This window comes from Lonchura striata, chromosome 7, assembly GCF_050655825.1.
Source record: "Lonchura striata isolate lonStrDom1 chromosome 7, ASM5065582v1, whole genome shotgun sequence".
Taxonomy (NCBI): Eukaryota; Metazoa; Chordata; class Aves; order Passeriformes; family Estrildidae; genus Lonchura; species Lonchura striata.
In genome coordinates this window covers 16,167,113-16,185,530 of record NC_140709.1, presented here as the reverse complement: position 1 = coordinate 16,185,530, position 18,418 = coordinate 16,167,113, and the positions used below count along the sequence as shown (strand labels likewise).

At 58.7% G+C, this 18,418-nt stretch overlaps 1 protein-coding gene across 2 annotated transcripts in view; it reads right to left on the bottom strand.

The window, feature by feature from the left end:
- The window catches only part of ASIC4 (acid sensing ion channel subunit family member 4), a 32,341-nt gene extending 29,820 nt beyond the window's left edge, over positions 1–2,521 (bottom strand). The window contains exon 1 of one of the 2 annotated variants that reach the window (XM_021526265.4): positions 1,327–2,521. In XM_021526265.4, coding sequence (XP_021381940.1) covers positions 1,327–1,902 — 576 coding nt within the window. In that variant the 5' untranslated portion in view covers positions 1,903–2,521. The remainder of the gene's footprint in view (positions 1–1,326) is intronic. The other variant, XM_085585040.1, reaches the window with a different exon arrangement.
- Between the last annotated feature and the right edge of the window lie 15,897 nt (positions 2,522–18,418).

Sequence of the window (18,418 nt, the reverse complement as noted above, 5' to 3'; positions counted from 1 at the left end):
GGAGGATCCCAGGGCCGGAGTCAGCATGGCCAAGCCACGTGCAGGACTGTCCAGCACCAGAGCTTCCTGTTCCAAACCCTGCTGAACCACACTGCTCCCCGGCAAACTCAAGCAGCTGGCGTAGAGCAGGCACAGAGCCCAGCAAATCCCCAGGAGGAGTGGGGCTGCCTGCCCCCTGTGCCCTGCTCTTCCCACTCCACTGCAGTGCCCCATGCCACCACCAACCCCCTGCACAGGGCAGCCCCCCCACCCCCCCGCAAAGTCTCTTTCCCAGGGACAGCATCACTCTGCACATTGAGCAGGCGTTGTACCGATGGGCACGAAGTGAAACGGAACATGCTGCATCAGCCATTTCCAGCCCCACAGAGCCTCCTCTCTTCCCCAGTATCCTGCACAGCCCACGGCATCATGCCCCACTCCCCGGCACGGAGCGGGGTCCGGCTGGCAGCACAGCTCCTGAGAACGCCGGAGCCAGCTGAGCAGTAGCCCCTGGCAGCCGTAGGAGAGAGGCGGCTCATTTCCAGAGTCATTAAGGTCTGAAAAGGGTCCCATCAGGTATTCCGCCCGTTCAGCACATTTATTTTCCCAAACCACAGCGGGGATTTATGATCCCAGGCTCAATATTGGTAAGAGCTGCACACTGGCAGCGGTCAGCCAGGGGCTCTCTGCCTGGGCAGACTGGGCGCTGCTTGGAAGAGGCCCTGCTGCCAGTCCCGGGCAGTGAGTGGGCAGCCCCGGCCCCCCCGCCCGCCCGGCTGTAGCCGTGCCTCCAGAGCGGAGCGGCTCGGCATTTGAGCTCGGCATGTGCACACGTGCGTGTGCAATGGCTGCAGCCTCCACATTTACACACATCCCAGGGCTAATCCCGTAAAGGCAGGAAGGCTCCCCTGTGTGCAAAGGGGTCTCTGCCTGCCCCCCTGTTCCAGCCCCTCTTGCCGAGTAAAGCACCCCCTGTGTCAGGACACTTTGATCTGGGGCAAGAGCAGGCTGGAGCAGGACTCTGTGTCATAGCTTTCCCCCTGACCGCTGCACACCCACCCTGGGGACTGCTGAACCCTGTCACCCACTGCGACTCCTGAGCGTGAGCCCCTCAGTCACAGACCTGCCGACAGCCCAGTCCTGTGGTGCAGAGCCCTGCTGAGAGCTCCCACGGAGGATCCTCTCCCTCTCTCCGTGTGAAACTTGGAGGGAAACTCAAACAGAGAGAGATGCAAACTTCAGCAGCCAGAGTGAGCCAGGGAGCCCTGCTCCGGTGCGGCGCGGACGGGTGGGTGCCCCCCGTGCCGGTAGGGGCCCCTAGGGAAGCTGAGCCAGGTGTGCACTCACCACAGTGAAATCTCGGGATGAGCAGTTCTCGCCGCTGAAGTTGCAGCTCTTGAGCATGTCGTCGAGTTGGTGGCCGGTGCGGTTGACAATGTCAGCCATGTCGGGGTCAGGGTAGAGCAAGTCCGTGGCCTTGTGACCATCCCGGTCCTTGGGGGGCAGCCCGGTCATGTTGGCCAAGTGAAAGATGTCGGCGTCGGTGAGTGCCGAGTGGCGGTAGCGGTTGATGTTGCAGATGGTGATGGCCGGGAACACCATCTCACGGATGGCCTCTTCATCTAGGGCCATGACGTGGGGGTGCTCCAGGTAGAGCAGCGCTGACTTGGCCGCCTGGTAGAGGAAGAAGGCGAGGGAGACCAGGAAGGCAAATGCCCAGAGGGTCTGGCGCACGCCCAGCCGTCCTGACCGGCAGATGTGTCCCAAGCCGTGCAGCGTGCTGGTGCTGGCGAAGGTGGCCAGATCCCGGGAGCGGGGCCGGGCAGGCTCCTCGATCAGGCTCTCCTTGTCCCCTTCTTCTTTCTCCTTCTGCTTCTCATCCTCTTCAGCAAATTTGATTTTACACACGATCTCAATCGGCATCTGCCCCGTGCAGCTGGTGCGCCCAGCCAGCGAGCTGCCCCCTGGCACAGGCACCGGCCGAGAGCCCGGCCAGGCGCTGGGAGGGGGTTCGGGTCCCCCCCAAGCCCCAGCACGGCACCGGGAGGGCCGAGCCGTCTCGGGAGGGAAGCGCAGCCCCTCTCAGCAGCTCCGAGCCGCCGCTTCCCTCTTGTCTCACTAGTCGATCGTCTCCTTGTGCCTTCGCTTATCAGCACAAATACAGCTGTCAAAAACCCCTCTCTCTCCTCTCCCTCGCTCTGTCTCTCTGCCTCTCTCCTTCGCTCCTCTCTGGTTAAGACCCCAGCAGATACAGGCAGCATTTAGGCATCATGTGCTAATAAAATCCAGGGAATACTTAATAATTCAAGACATGTCAACATTATTTCATCGTCAAATAAAGAGCAAGCGTCAGAGAAAAGAGGCAGTGTGAAGGGCCCGGCGCCTCCGGGGCAGGGAGCCACGCTGCGCCCGCTCCCCAGCTCCGGCCCCGAAGTGCTGCCGGAGCCACTTGTTTGAATGGCTCGGGAGCTGCCGGAGCCGAGCCGAGCCGAGCGGAACCGAGCCGTGCCGTGCGATCCGAGCCGTTCGTGCCGCGCCGCGCCGCGCGATGCCGAGCCGTGCCGAGCCGTGCCGTGGCGGGCGGGGCACGAAGGCTGTCCCCCGCCGTCGCCGCTGCCGCCGCGCTCTCCGCCTGGCCCCGCCGTGCCCCGCCGGCCCGTGCGCCCCGGGGCAGAGCGCGGCGCGGCTCGGCGGGGGCGGGCAGCCTGCGGGCAGCTCGCCCGGCGGCCCCCTCCTGCTCGCCCGCCTGCGGACTCCTCCTGCCTCGGCGGCTCCCTGGCCGTTAACCGCCTCCCTGCCGCGGCCCGCCGCGACCCGCGGTGGCCGGCGCCGAGTCACGGCCGTCCCGGCCCCGGCCCCGGCTGTCCCGGCGGGATCCGGCCGGAGAGACGCCGCCGGAGCGGGGCTGAGCACGGGGCGCCAGGGGTGCACTTTGCCGTGCCTCCCCCCGCCCCCGCCGTGCTCCTCGGTGCCCCGGAGCCAGGAGGGCGGCAGTTTCGCCTCCCGCGTCCCGTGTCCGCCGCCCCCCTTTCCACTGCGCTCGCTGTGCGTCCGGGATGGGCTCCTCCGGCTTCATTTCTGCCCCCCTTCCCTCCCTCCCTCGCTGCTCCTCATTGTTCCACGGCAGCGCACAAGAAGTGGGGGGCACCACAGGCAGTGACCAACTCTGCTAGAAAGGCTGAGCCGGGGTAGCCCTCACCCTGTCCTGCCCTGCCGAGCCTTTGCTCCTCCCGGGGTCTGCTCCCTCCAGGGCACCCTCACACAGCCCCAAGCAGCACCCAACCCCTGTGGCAGCATTGCCCTGCAGGCAGCATGACAAGCAGGGTGTCCTCCTGCCCCGTCCTACCCGCGCAGTGGGGCTCTGCTAGCGTGGCTCAGTCATGAGGTGATGGGTTCAACCTTGAGGCACCAACCACATGGCACCTGGGTCTGTCTCTTCCCAGCACACAACACCTCTGCCAGCAAGTTTTGATCTCTCCCAGTCTCCTGCCTTAGTTTCACTAGCTGGTGATGGAGGGTTTGCTGAACCGACCCACTCACTCACAAGTCAAGCAACCCTCTGTGACACTGCCTTGTGGCACAGTGCTGGGGGAAACGCCAGCTCCCTGTCCCCAGAACAAGCCGTCACTGGGTACCCCCCGCAGCAGACATGGCTCTGCTGAGAAGGTGCGTGCCTGGCAGGGAATCCAGGGTCTCCGGAGGACAAGTGATGAGACAGCCGCCCATGAGCGCGACAAGAGGCCTCGCCTCTCCTCGGGGACTGCGCCGCAGGTCAGCCTGACCTTCACTGTGCTGCCAATGCCAACGGCAAAGCTTTCCCCAGTCGTCCGGCAAGCGCACATGCATCTTCAATCTTCCCATCGATCTGTGCATGGCACACATGTTTCTGCTTCTGTGTGGGTCAATACAGCATGATAGGCTGCCTCCGGCAAGCAGCACGCACAGCCCCAGCCGCCTGTTTCTCCCTGCCCAAGGGATGCAACGTGCACATGCCAGCCCTGCACCTCCAGCTCCGAAGGACATGGTAGGAGTAGGCTTGGCAGGTGACCCAAGCGCTGCTGCTGCCACCACCAGACCCCAGATGCTTCCACGGGGACCCTTGACCCTCTGGGGGATGCTTGGCCCAGCAAGGACCATGGGCAGAAAGGGCCTGATCTTGTGGCAAGGAGATTCCATGGAGCCAGGCAATGACCAGCCCTGCATCTTTGGTCTGCAGAGTTGGATGTGTAGTCCCTGCCTGCACCTCTCAGATTCTGTGCTGGCAAGGGACATGTGGGCATGGAGGGTCTGCCAGGCAGGTCACCCCATAAGCACAGATCCTGAGGTACAGGGCAAAGTGAGCTGTGTGAGTGTGGGACCAGGCAGAGGCCAGTGTCCTGTGTACTGGACAGTCATGACACAGGATCAGGACTACTCCCTTCAGGACTCTGTCCCCCATACCAAGGGGATCACATGCCCCTGCTTTCTCTGGGCATCTTCAGCTCCATTATCAATTGCCACCTGGACTGGGGGCATGTTTCAGCACCATCCCCACACCATGATCCCCTCCTGTGTGGCCAAAGAGGTAAGTCCTCTCCCATCTCCTTTCTTGGCTCTCCTCTCCTACTGTACTCTGCTCCTGCCTGTCCACCCAGAAAGGGCAAATGGGTGCTGGGGATTCATCCCTTTGCCAGATTACCCAAGGCTAGAGCACAGCCAGGATGGGTTGGGATCAAGCTGTGCCCAAGTGAGTGGCACCCACTGCACAAGCCCCATTCCCAGCTGCAGCTGCAGGCCTTTCACAACCCATGGAGATGGGAGGACTATGGCTTCATAGCCAGGGAGCTCTGGAAGAGAGGACATGCTGGGAGGGACAGTGGGATGGAAGTGCAGGGAGTGGGGAAGCAGCATGGCTTGGAAAGCTGGGCAGTAGGATTTAGGGACTGCTTTCTACTCAGACCAGACAAGGCAAAGAACAAAGCATTAGCTAGGAATGGCTGGTGCTGCCCCTTTGCTGATGTCTGCAGGTCCCCAAGGCTCCACACCAGAGCCTCTTGCCTATGACTGAGTGCCTTCACAGAAGGGCACGAGGCCACACGGGGGGACCCTGTGGTGTGTAGAGGGGCTCATTTGCCCCTTCGCCTGGCCACATGCAGCTACAGAGTCTGTTTGGCCCATGATGGTCCCTCATCCAATCCTTGGATATGATGCTAACAGTCAGGAGAAGCACAATGCCCTGGGCTCCTGTGCTGGCTTCATTAGCCACCATGCAAGAAAGCCAAGAGGGTGGGAGAGCCAGCCAAGAGCTTGCCAGCAGATTGGGAAGTGGAGTCTCTCCTGCTTACCCCTATGCCCCCCAGCCAGGGGAATGCTGATCGTCAGGGACTTGGCACAGGGCCCATGCACTACACTCAGATGATGGGGGGAGGCTGCGGGTGCCAGGGAAGACAGGACTGGAATTCGAAATGATGTTGACAAATCGGAGAAATGGCCTGAAAACAATCAGATACAATTCAAAAGGACAAGAGCTGGGCTGGGGTGGGAAGCAAATCTGCCCAGAAAGCAGAGGGTGAGCGGCTGGAGGGCAGGGTTGCCAAGTGGGCAGGAGGGCAGGACAGAGCCTGCCTCAGCAGTGGGCAGCAACATCAGCTTGTCTAAGTTTAACACCAGACCCCAGGACAATCCCAGGTGGATAAACAAGGCATGCAGAGGAGTGGGACCCTCAGGCAGGACATGTTCTGCAGATGCAGTTATCTGTGTTTCCAGATGCCCAGCAACCAGGCAGATGCTTGGAAAAGCAGCTGGGAGTTAGGAGAAAATAGGAGAAACCTCATTCATTTGGGATATGGGATCTATCAGTTTGATATGGGATCTCTGGCAGCCCTGCAACTGCACTGAACTCAGTGAAAAGGACAACGTTGCTCAGGGCTGTGTGAGAAGGAGAATCATTGTGAGGCATCTGAAGCATTTGCTGGCGGCAAGGCCTTACTGGGAGCCCTGTGTCATGTCTGGGACACACATCAAGAAAAATCCAAACTAACTGTAAAGAGTTTGGAAGACGGCAGTAGCAGAAAGCAGTGATGGAGACTGGCTGGAGACACTGGAGGTGTGGGTGGGAGCAGAGGAGGTTGAGAGACTGCATCCATGGATAAAATAACAGCACAGAAGGAGGGGAATTTCTACAACATCAGGGCTCTGACACACCCACAGAACACAGCAGGAGATAGGTGAAGCTTACACATGGGAGAAGCTGGCCCCACAGTCTGGAGGGATATTTGGTGAACCTAACCCTGCTGTGGTGCCCTCCAGCACCCTCATGGTGATTCATCCCCTCCAGACACAGGCACTGGCTGATTCTATTCTTAGTCCAGTACAGCCGAGAGTTTGGATTTCTCTTTCTTGCCACCCAGCCAATGGATTGACTCTTCTATACCAAGACCCAAACTCCCAGCACTCCAGCACTGGTGCTGTGCCACTGCAGTGAGCTCACCCTTCCAGCAGCCTGCAGGCTGCAGCTCCTCAGGAGGGATGCAGGGGATCAGCTCAGGGCACCAAGAGTGACATGGCAGGGTGGAGGACATGGTTGCCCAGACAGTTGCAGACCTGGGTCGACAGGCAGATGTCCAATGGGAGACCCCCATCAGGGAGCTCCCACCTGATACTCTGCTGGACGAATTGGCCAGGATATGGATGCAGCTTGCTGAGTGCTTTTACTGCCAGCCCAAGCCCATGAGCTGGCTGCTACATCTTCCTCGCCAGCTCCTCACACTCCAGAGTTGGCTCTGGCCACGGCCCTATGCCCAGGGGGAAGTGGATCTGGGGCAATCATTACTTTTGATCTAATTGAAGGGAACGTGACTGCAGAGCCCAGCTGGCCGCAGCACTCAGCTCTGCCTCATGCAAGTTGCATCCTCTGAGACCCTTACAAACACGTTGGCTTAACAAGAACAGCCTCCTTCCATGGCCTCCGCGGCATGCTGCCAGTGCCTGCCCAGCAGGTCAGGCTCCGCAGCAAGGACGGCAAGTGCCTTGGCTGTGGGGAGATGTGGGATGACAAGATGTCCACTCCAATTACAGGAGAGCAGGGATGGCGATGTTGTGATGAGCATGCCAGGCATCAGTGCCTGCTGTGGAGATGGCTGTGGGGGGGCCACAGGAGCAGTAACGTCACCTGCATCCCACTTGCAGAAACCTCTGCAGCATCCTCCTGCACCCAGTGGGAGAGGTGGGGCTGGCAGTGGTGGCAGGGAGCTCTATGCACCAGTGTGGGAGTGGAGCCATTGATTTGAGCACTGTTACCAGCTGTGTCGTGCTGGGATGGGGAAGATGGCAGCCTCTAGGGTGTTTCTGGTCCCCATTTTGGCCTACTGTGACAGATGAAAAGTCTGCCAGGGTCAGCAGATGCATAGGAGATGCAGCACCCCATTAATGCATTGACCCTATTTACGTAAACTACCCCCATTAAACACAACACCTTATTAAATGCTTTACCCCAATTAAGTGCAATACCTTAATTAATGCAACACCCCAATTAAAGACAACACTCCCATTCAATTTATTCCTTCATTAAGCACAAAACCTCAATTACAAAGTCTCTTTTGTAAGCTGTGTGCATGAGCTCGCACAAGGTGCCTGGACACCTTTTGCTGCTGCCAAGAAAGCAACACTGAGTTTATGTGGCTTTTGAGGTCCTGCTCCCAGGAATTTAAGGAGTGGGTTTCAGTAGGACCTGGGTGTAGGAGTATCTGATGGCTGAGAGGACAATGCCTGCATCAGAGCTGGATGAGATCCCATGGACACTCAATGGGATGATGGGTCCCATCCCTGCCTGATCATGGGAGAAAAGGGTTTGTGTTAAGTCCAGGATGATTTCATGGCATTTAACCCTGGTGAGCAGCGAGGTCTCATTCATCACCCTCCTGAATTCCTCTTCCCAGAAATGCTCACCCAGCCAGCTCTTGCCCCTGAGCCTGGGAAGAGGCAGCAGGCAGTGGACACTGTGGATCTCCCACCCATGTGCAGCAGAAGCACCCATGTGCTTCTGGTCTCCACCTGAGACACCCCACATGCCATGGACCTGCACTGCCCTGGCTCTTCCAGGCTGAAAGCCAGAACCCCCTGCCCATGTTTTTCTTTCACCCTGTCAGTACAAACCATCCCCAAACTGAGCCAGCCACTTGATAGCACTGCCGAAACATTCTCACAGAGAGAAAACAAATCTAAAAGCCTCCCAAATCCATGCAGAGGAGCAAAACAGAGTGTCCTCCCCAGGAGGATGCCCAGATGTCAGCACAGAGGGTGTTCAGCTTCCCCAGGAGGATGCTCAAGCCAGCACCCAGCTCCTGACTCCGGATCTGGCAATGCTCGCTGGCCCGTGACCAGCAGGAGGTCAGGCTCGGCTGACGTTGCCCTCCAATCCTGCGTGGGAGGAGTGGAGGAAGTGGCCTCACCGCCCTCAGAGCATCCCCCACGGCTGGAAAGGCTGTGGCAGACGTGACCAGGGAGCGGCTGCATGGCAGCAGGAGCCCTGGCTCTGTGCATGGGCAATGGGATGTGCACAGTCCCTCCTGCCCTCAGCACTGTTAGGAAGGGGAAGACACCCTGGGAGCCATCACTGCAGCGTGCAGAGACAGTCATTTGGTTTTATCGCCTTTTATTGCTGCAGCTGCTGGTTGGTCCTCCCTTCTCCCTGCCATCTTGAGGAGGGCAGCAGGGCAGGCTGGCACATGGCCACACTGTGCTGAGAAGCTTGGCAGTGGTGCACCCTCCTGGGGGGCCACTGGGCTTGCACTGCTAGCAAAAACACCAGCATGGCAGGCAAACAGGCTCAGCACCTTGCTGGGACATTCCCCAGCACTATTTCCCTCACAGCTCCCCTGTTCACAGCCTGAGACCCCCCCCACCTCCACCACTTGTCACCTGCCTGGTGGTTTATAAAATTTTAAAGTTAATGGTGTAATAAACTCCAATAATTATATTGCAGCTGCACTGGGGCATCCTGGGATGAATACATGATGGGAGCTGCAGCAGTTGGGCAGAGAGGGCAGCACGGGGAGATGTTCCAGCCAGTGCAGCTGGAGACGGACAAGCTTCACCCAGGCCCTGCTGAGAGCGGGGCAACCCCCTGCTTAAGTCCCTCCCAAGTGACAGCTGAGCAAAGGTGACTGGAGGGTGGGCAGAGTGGAAGGGTGGTGAATGCTGCAGGGCTGAAGACAAACTCAGCAGTGTCAGAAAGCCCAGGACCAGGTTCTGCAGGCACCTCTGGAGAAGGGCAGCCTGCAAGTAGCCCCAGTGCAGGGCACAGGAAATGCTGGCACTCCAGGAACACTGGTACCCATGCACCCCATTCCTCCATCCCATCTCTGGCTCTGAGGGATGAGAGAAGCTGGATGGGACCATGCCCAGCCAGCGGAGCATGCGGATCTACCCTGAGAGACATCATCCAGGTGCCCCTCACACTCAGCTGGGCCCACAGGCCCCATCCTGCCCCAAGCCCTGCAGTCATTGCTACGCAGTGCTGGGTCAAGCACCCTGTAGCTCTTCCTGGCCGTGGACTGCTCCTCCTGTCCCATCTGCTGTACTTCACCAAGGCAGCTCCTGCTTCCCATTTGGCTTTCCTAAAAACAACAGAGTCATAAACTGCCAGCAGAGCTGCCTCAGCACAGCAATAGGGCTGAGCTTTTAAATGCACCCAAGTCAGGAGGCTGGGAGTTATGGCTCCCCAGACAGCCGTAGCTCAGCCGCATGGTGCCCATGACGGCCCTGCGCGTGCACAGCCGTGCGCCATGGGCAAGGGGCAGAGTTAGTGTTACCATGGGAACCATCACTCCCCATTTGCCAATATTTGTGTGATTAAAACCTCAACTTAATGCCATAGCTCCACTGATGGCATATATGGTGGGGGCACCATGCCTGCCCTGTCCAGGCTGCTGGGCAAAGGGGCTGGGAGCCCAGGACTGCCCCTGTCCCTGATGGCTGATGGGCATGTGGTAGACAGACTGCAAGGTGAGTGGGAAATTGGGGACAGTCACTGGGAAGGGGACCCTGGACTGAGTACAGCATAGGCACAGCACACATGTAGCCACTGAGCACACTGCATGGGCCCCTACATTGGCCATGAGTGCTGACAGCAAGGCAAGCGCCCACCTGTCTGTAGAGCACATGGCAAAAACAGCACATGCACTGTGCCAGGGATCAAGGAACTGGTGCCTTCGTCACCCTGTGTGCTCCACAGGCACGCTGCTGGCACCAAGAGCAAGTTGCAAACTCCAAACAGCTCATTGGTCATCATCTGCAGCATACTGCAAGTAGTGAAAACATCTGACTGCGGAGCATCCTGGAAATGTCTACCTCAAAGGTGAGCTGGGCCATTGCAAACATGTCACCATCAGGCACCAGGTGCCGTCTCCCTGCAAACTGGCAGCTGCTGCTGACCATGGAGGGCACCACTGGGCCACATGTGTCACAGACACTGAAAACTGCGCTAAGAGAATGGGACGCATGATAGACTGTGAGTTCTGAGTGCACTGGAGTGAGCCTCAAAGGGACAGCACAGGCTGGTGGCACTGCTAATGCAAGAGCTCACACAGACTGTGCAGCTGCTCCAAAGCAGGCCAGTATCCAGCACCAAGCACAGGCTGGGCAGCAGGAACACCACTAACACTGTGCAGCAAGCTCTGTAAACGGCAAAAGCATCAGGAGCCTCGTGCTGACCACATCATGGGCTGCACTTACAGAGCACGCTGCGAGTGAGCGGCACACTGGCACTGGGGTGGGATGCGCAGGGCAAGCGCTCACACCTGCGGGCAGCAGGAGCATGCTGCAGGCACCAAGGCTGAGCCCACTGTGGGCACCAAGGCTGAGCCTGCTGCAAGCACTGCACATGCACTGGCGCTGGGCACCAACCACAGCGCCAGCAGTCTGCTGTGAACACTCATCACACCACAGGAATCAAAACACCGAGCACAGCGCGGAGAGCCGGCTGGTGCAAGCACGGGCTATGCTGCAAATGCCAAGTCGAACAGACGCAGGGCACACCTTGAATGGAGAGATTGCTGAGCGCTTGGCAAACACAAAACCACAGCTGACACCAGATACTGAAGGTGCTGCAAACATTATCAGCGGCAGGGTGCACACTCTGAGCACACTGTGGTGTGTGCCGAGTGCTGCTGACACTGAGTGTAAGGGCTGTGTAAATAACAATGATGCCACAGGTATTAAGTGCTGAGCACTCTGCAATTATCAAGCAAACCGTGGGCATCAAGCGCTGCGCACGCCATGACTGCAAACACACTGCAGGCACCAATTTGACAAATACACTCCTGATAACAAGCATGTGGCTGGTGCTGAGGGCACCAAAAAGAGCGTGTGAGTGCGGGTACAGAGTGCCACGGGCTGTTGCAAACACCAAATCTGGCGCAGGCACTGGAAATGCTGCAAACATCAGCTCAGGCATTGTGTGCATTGCAAATACCTAATATAGCATGGGCACTGAATGCCAACCAAATCCTTCACTGGTTCCCAGCTATGTGCTGTGCTACAAGAAATGTGCCAAGTCACCACCCTCTAAATGCATTGCAAACACCAAGTGGATGCAGACACCATGCAGTCTCACGCTGACCATCAAGAACTGGCCATGCTGCAGCCAGCCCTCTTCCTGTGCCAGCCTCAATGCCCATGGAAAGGAGCAGCTTCTCCAGGTGCTGCGAACTCCAGAGTTGGTGGCACCTAGTGCTGACACACTACATGTTACAAACCCACCCCAGGTGAGCACCAGTAACTATGGTGAAAGCATCCTGGAGGCTGCCAGCCCCATCATTCTCCCGCACCAGGGTGCGTGGGGTCCTGCCTATCTCTTGAGGAGCGACAGCCATGCAGTTGTGCCAACAGTGCTGCGTGTGCCGGTGTGCTCAGGGCCTGTTATTTCATTTTCACTTGTCCCATCCCATTAGCACAGCTGTCTGCCACCAGAGAAGGGAAAATTGATGCTAAACGGGATATCAATTTATCATGGAGTGTGTCACCCGCCGCACGGCTCTGCCAGCCGAGCAGCAGAGGCGCGCTGCACCAGCCAAGCAGCACCTGTAATTAACAGCTCGTCAGCCTCCCCCGCGTGCTGCAGCCTGGGCACCAGCTGGTGGGTGTGGTACGGGGAATCCCAGCTGCGGTGCCACCCTCCAGCCCTGGCCGGGACCCCAGCGTCACTCCTCAGGGCCATGTGTGCCACCTCCCAGCCGGGACAGAGGCAGTTAGCAGGCTGCATGTGTGTGTGCCAGAGATGCCGGCCTGAGGAATGGCTTGGAGAGCCGGCTTAGAGAGAGAGGTTTGCCCCAGCCCCAGCCCTGCCTCAGCCGTTTTCAGCCCTGCCCTGATCCCTCACAACTGAGGTGTCCCAGCAAGAGGCAGAGCTGTAACTCATGTGGTGACGGTGCCCGGTGAGTAACGAGCCGGGAGCCTGGCTCCCAGGCATGAGTTACAGCCGCCGCCTGTGCTCAGTGAGACATCAATCCCGTCGGGTGGCGGGGACAGAAATGTAGAGTTCAGCGTGCCGGGAAGGGGCAGCGGGATGGGCCATCAGTCCTGGGCAGGAGGGTGTGATGCCAGCACAGGCAAGGCTGGAGGGCACCCCCTGAAACAGCCCCGGCCCACATCCCCATGTTTACCCCTGGTGCCCCAGGGTGCCCCCAGCCCCAGGAGAATGCAGGCTGTTGTGCCCAGTCCACACTGCCCAGCTGAGGGGCCACAGCAGGAGGGATGGGCGAGATGTGGCTTCCCCCAGTCTTGGGGATGCCAGGGGCCATATTGTGGGAACAGAAAGGAGGGAAGGGCCCACTGGGACAGCCTAGTACAGAGACAGGAACGAAGTCTCAACCTGGTGCCAGCAAAATCTCTAGGTGTTTTTTTACGAGCAAAAACATCTCCATCCCTGCTATTCCAGGCTGCTCAGCTGTGCTCCCACCTCCCCTCAATTCCTCTGCCATACAGGGATGCTGCAATCACACAGCCACTTAACCATTGGAGATGGCAGGAGCAGGACCAAATCCCACCCAGCCTCAGCCGGGCACTACCACCCCTGCCCTGCACCCCACGTGGTGTAGCAGTGGCCATGGCAGTGGCCGTGGCAGTGGCAGTGGCAGTGGCCGTGGCTGTGGCCATGGCAGTGGCCATGGCAGTGGCCGTGGCAGTGGCAGTGGCAGTGGCCGTGGCTGTGGCCATGGCAGTGGCAGTGGCCATGGCAGTGGCCGTGGCAGTGGCTGGGCATGGCGGGAGGCAGCAGGTGAGCACAGAGGCCAGCTGAGCTGAGGCTGTTTGCAGCTTTGATGTTAAACACCCCGAGATGAAATGCATGGCCCGGGGCTGGGTCCCTTGCAGCCAGCCGCTGGCCATCCTCTGGCTACGGAGCCGAGCCAGCGCTGGGCTGATAATTGGATGCATGTTTCTTCCAATGAGTTTGTATCATTTTTATGTAAATTTGACATTTTCCTGATGTTCTGTAATGTGCACAAAGCAAGTGCCGCTCCTGCCGTCGGCAAAGCCTATTTCCTTCCTGTCTGAAGTGCTGTGTTGATTTAAGGGCCTGCTAATACGCACAGCCAGGCCCCCCCGTGCACACACACGTGCTCACACGTGGCTCGCTGGCTCCGATCTTTCTCCACCAGTCTCACGTGCTGCTCCCGAGCACCTTACCCCATGTCCAACCCAGGCTGTCCTGCACGGGGACAGCATGGATTGGGCTCCCCAGGAAAGCAAAGCACCTTCTTTATCCTTCTCACGTGCCACCAAATGATGCCGCTTGGCTGCTCGGCTCATCCTGATGGAGGTGAAGAGGTTCCCCCATGCCCTGCTTGGAAGGAATGTAACCAGCAGTCCCTCAGGTCTTTCATCTCCTATTGGAAAGTGGGAGCTCAGAGCCCAGGAGCCAGAGCAGAAGGAAAGGAAACAACGACCAAGAGTCACCTTTCTGCTTCCAATTAACCACTTTCAGGGGATGGTGCAGAGGGAGCTTTGGGCATTGCTGCTTGGGAGCTGCCAGAGGGGCTGGGGTGCATCTGCCCAGGCATCCCGTGGCACTTCTGGGCAGGGCTCCCATGTCTTGGTCACAGACCACCTGCCTAGGGGCAGCACTGGGGGTGCCTTCCTTGGGGTGGGGGCACCCCGGCTCCCACATCCCTGGTTTCTCGTGCCGCACAGTTTTCCCGGGCTCTGTCTGTGGCGCAGGCAAGTGGGTTTCAAAGGCAGTGCTGCTATTTAAAGCCCTTATTGTTCGCGTCCTTGACACCAACAGCTACATCCTGCTGTCGTTCGATGTGAGCGCATCCTGGCCCGGCCAGCCAGAGGAAGGCAGCTAATGAAGAGCAAGTGCAAAGACGCCTCTTCTTTGTCCTGTTCACAAAGCAGCTTCCCAAACAGTTCCCCTCCGCCCTTCGCTGAGCAGCTATTTATAGTTCCCCTTCCCCAGGGCATGCTGGGAGTTTCCTCCAGACAGTGATGCCCTGGGATCCCTTCAATGGGCCACAGGGATGAAGGCTTTGTGACCCCTCCGCCCTCAGAGCTGACAGCAAATCCCATCCCATCCTTGCATGCTCCCCTTCCAGGAGCAGCCATGAGGACAGCTGGGTCAGCCAGGGCCAGGGAGAGAATGGGCTTCCCACAGGGTCAGCTCCCTACCCAGCCCTGGCAGCCAGCAGTCCTGGGGGAGCTTCTCCATCTGGGCAGCATAGCTGCCTCTCTTCTCTTCATTCCTGTAGGCAAGCACACATCTGCTGCTGCTGCTCCCCTGCCGGCCTTAGGCACAGGGCTGCGCAGCTGTGGGACCCAGCGGAGGGCTGAGTGCCCCATCTGAACTCTCCGTGCCCGGGGCAGCCTGTCTCCTGGCCCCCCATCACAGCGGGCATCTGCTGTACCCCTGTGCCAGGTGCTGCTCCCTCCAGCAAGAGGCTTTGACAGGAAATTAAAGATTAATGTTCCCCGCGGCACCTGTGCCAGTGGCACCCACGGTGCTGAGGACGTGCCCAGCATGGCAACCTGGGGACTGGGGGGGTGGTGTGCAGGCAGGGGTGCCTGGGGCATTTGACCAGAGAGCAGAGGGGCTGCGCAGGGGGCAGAGGTGGGATGAGAAGGGGAAGGATGTGCCCCGTGCCCAGCGTCACTTCATTGGGCATCCAGAGCCAGGCAGGGAAATGCCCCTCTGCAGGCAGGGCAGCGTAGGGGTTGAAGGGGCTAGAGAGGCAGCTGCAGAGCATCACAGGTCTGGCAGTTCTGTGCAGAGCCCTCATCCCCTTCCCTACCTCCTTCAGGGTGGGGAGCCACCAGTCCCTCGAGGGGACACCTCAGGGCAGGCCAGGGGATCCAGCATGTGGCTAACTGGCCACCTGGCACAGTGAGTGAGCCATGCAGCTGAGCAGGCAGCACGATGCCAGGAACATTTCCTCCCTCCCACTGGGAGGGGATTAAGCTCAGCCAAGCTCTGGCTGGCAGTGGCCATGCCCACACAGCTGCATGTGTGGCTGCAGCTGCCTTCTCCACTCCCAGTGCAGCCGGTATTGCATCCTGCTGCACCCACCACCTGCTCCTGGGGCAAGCCCTCCCTGCTCCCAAGGCACAGGTCTGTGCCAGATCCCACTGTGCCCTGTACCAACTCCCACAGGCACATACTGAGGTCCACGAGGGTGGTGGCACCTGTTCCCCCACTGCCTGCCCTGGCCATGCACCCACCACAACCACAGGTCTCTCCCGGCAAACACCGGGCACCTTGATGTGCAGGGCTACGGTTTTGTGAAATATGGCCCCTATAAATCCCGTCGTGTGCATGCCATAATTCTCAATATATTTTCAAATATAGTTCAATTATTTTTCCCATATATCATGGGGAAATTGCATTGGCGAGTGGCGGCACTAAGCAGGGAGCGCGTGGCGGGGCGGCATTAATAGGATTGTGCATGGTATTATGCATGAGGTCGTTCAGGACACAGTGGGGAACCTCCCGTGCTCCAGAGAGACGGGAAGGAATAAATCAGGCTATTAGCCCAGCACCTTGCTCAGGTCTGCAGGGGATTAATCTCTACAGCGCGTAGAGATCCCAGCTGGGCTGTCTCCCTGGGAAGTCTCCCTGGGCTGTTCTCAGAAGCTCTGTCCCACACTCTGCCCATGTCTGCCCAAAGCACCAAGGAGCAGAGGCAGTGTTGAACATACCAGAGTCACCAAAGTGGATGTGACATCTCTCTGGGGAGCTGTTTACCGTGACTGCATGCAGGACAGTCCCTGTGGAGAGACTGGTGTGACACTCCAGGAAAACCCTGGCTATCTTGGAACTCCTCTGGAAAAGCCCCATCCTTGGCTCGAGCTCACAGCCCTTGTTCCAGCTCTGGGTGGGGCCCTAGCAGCTTCGTGCCCCGCGCTGCAGGTGGGCAGCAGGGGCCCCTCGCCATATCTCGCCGTAAGACAGCGGCTTGGCCAGCAGTACCTGGAGAGAAGCCGCAGCCCTCAGGACAGGCGCGTATAATCAGCCAGGACAGTCACATTTCCTCCAGTTCTCCATGAATATTTATGCAATTTGTGCAGAGCTGCTGGAGCTGATCTATTGAGCCAGAGGGGAGATGGCAGCCTGGGCCCCCAGCTTCCCCTGGGTCCTGTGGCAGTTCCCTGGGGCTGGTCCCTCTTGTCTGCTGCTGCACACACCTCCAGGACACCACTGCAAGATGGGAAGTGAGGGTCCTGGGAGCCATGACCTTGGGAATGGATGTAAGGGACCTCAGTGTCCAAGGTGGGGCTGGACACTGCTGTGCTGGGTTTGCAGAGGGAATGTTTGAACTAGCTACCAACCCCATGAACAGCATCAAAAGCAGGTCCTGTAAACTGGGCTTGTGGACTACTCACCTCCTGCCTGTTGACCTGGGAGAGCCTGGAAACATTAGCACCACATGAGCTGCTGCCAGCTGAGAGGGAGCCCAGCATGCAAGCAGCAGGAGAACTTGGCTGTATCTCTCCAGGGTGTCTCTATGTGAGGGCAACTGGAATTACTACAGAGGCCAGAAATCCAGGGCTGCCTGTACTCTGGCAGCACACAGGATATTCATTCCTGTGCACAGGGCTTGGCCCACTAAGAGCAATGAAGGGGTTCCTGGTGCCACCCTGGCCGGGTCCTTGGGCATGCCTGGCCCCACAGTGGGTGGCCCAGAGCAGGCAGGGAGGTGAAGGACCTGCAGGGCCAGGGCATGGGTGCTTCCCAGCAGTGACAGAGCTGGCAGTGCCAGAGCAAGCAGCGAGTGCAGGTGAGGTTTACAGTAAAGGGAAAAACAAATTATTAATCATGAGAGCAGCCCCAGCCGGGCTGTCAGGGCCGCATGGGCTCATGAATATTCAGCATCGGGCTGAGCACTAAATCTCATTTAAATGTCAGGGACCATTAGGCAGACAGTGAGGGGGCTGGGATGGCAGCTCCCCACTCTGTGCCAAGCCCTGCATCAGACAGAGGGGCTGGGACTGGGGTGCTGGCACCCTGATGGCATGGTTCACGCTAGTGCTCTTTGTGTCCTTAGTCCAACACCTGGGTGCTCTTTGGGGGTGTCTGAGACCCCCTGACACCTCTGTCAACCCCAAATATCTTCTGATTTTTGATGGGGGCTGAAAACTCACACCAAACACCCTCCAGATGCAGACACTGTGAACTGCATGCTCTGCTCCCTTCTGGCAGAGGAACAAACCTTAAAGGATCACCAACCCGGTCAGGTTCAGCCTGGCAGGACAGTTTCCTGGCCCCTGACATCCCATCCAATGCTCCTTATTCCTCAAAGGACACACAGGAGCAGGTCCATGTTCTTTTCTGGACACAGAGATGGTGGGTACTGGAGGGATGCCAGAGGGGCATCCAGAGAGATGTCTGGGAGGACTGAGGCCATGCCAGGGAGGTGCAGGCAGCACACTCAGGGCTCTGCACACTTGAAATTCTCCTTTGGAGCCCATTCTTTGTCAGTGCCTGGGCACTATCTCTCTTGAGATCCATTCTTAAGGTGGCTGGTGGCTCTCAGTGGTGCCCACAGTGGTGGCAATGGCAGAAGGCAGCAGCAGGCAGCAGGAAGGAGCAAGCACGCCTGGGCACTGCCTCCTTGTGCTGGCACTCACACTCTCTCCAGCTCAGCAGGGACCTGGCAATTACACGGATATGTTTAAGCTCTTAATCCTACTGAAGATTATTCCAAGGTCGGGGCACTAGACAGGTCCCCATGCACTGCCAGCTGTGATGCATCCTTGCTGCCACCTGCCGGGATAGCCCAGCTGAGGGGATGCTGGCACCCTGGCACACAGTGGCTCTTCCCATGCCTGGGCCACTAGCATCCCTCCATCCATGGAACTGGCCAAAGATCTCCCCAGCAGGGCACAGGAAATACCTCAGACTTGTCATGGACGTGGCTGGGGATCCAGAGCTGCTGTGTGCCCATCCAGGGTGATACTGAAGCTCAGA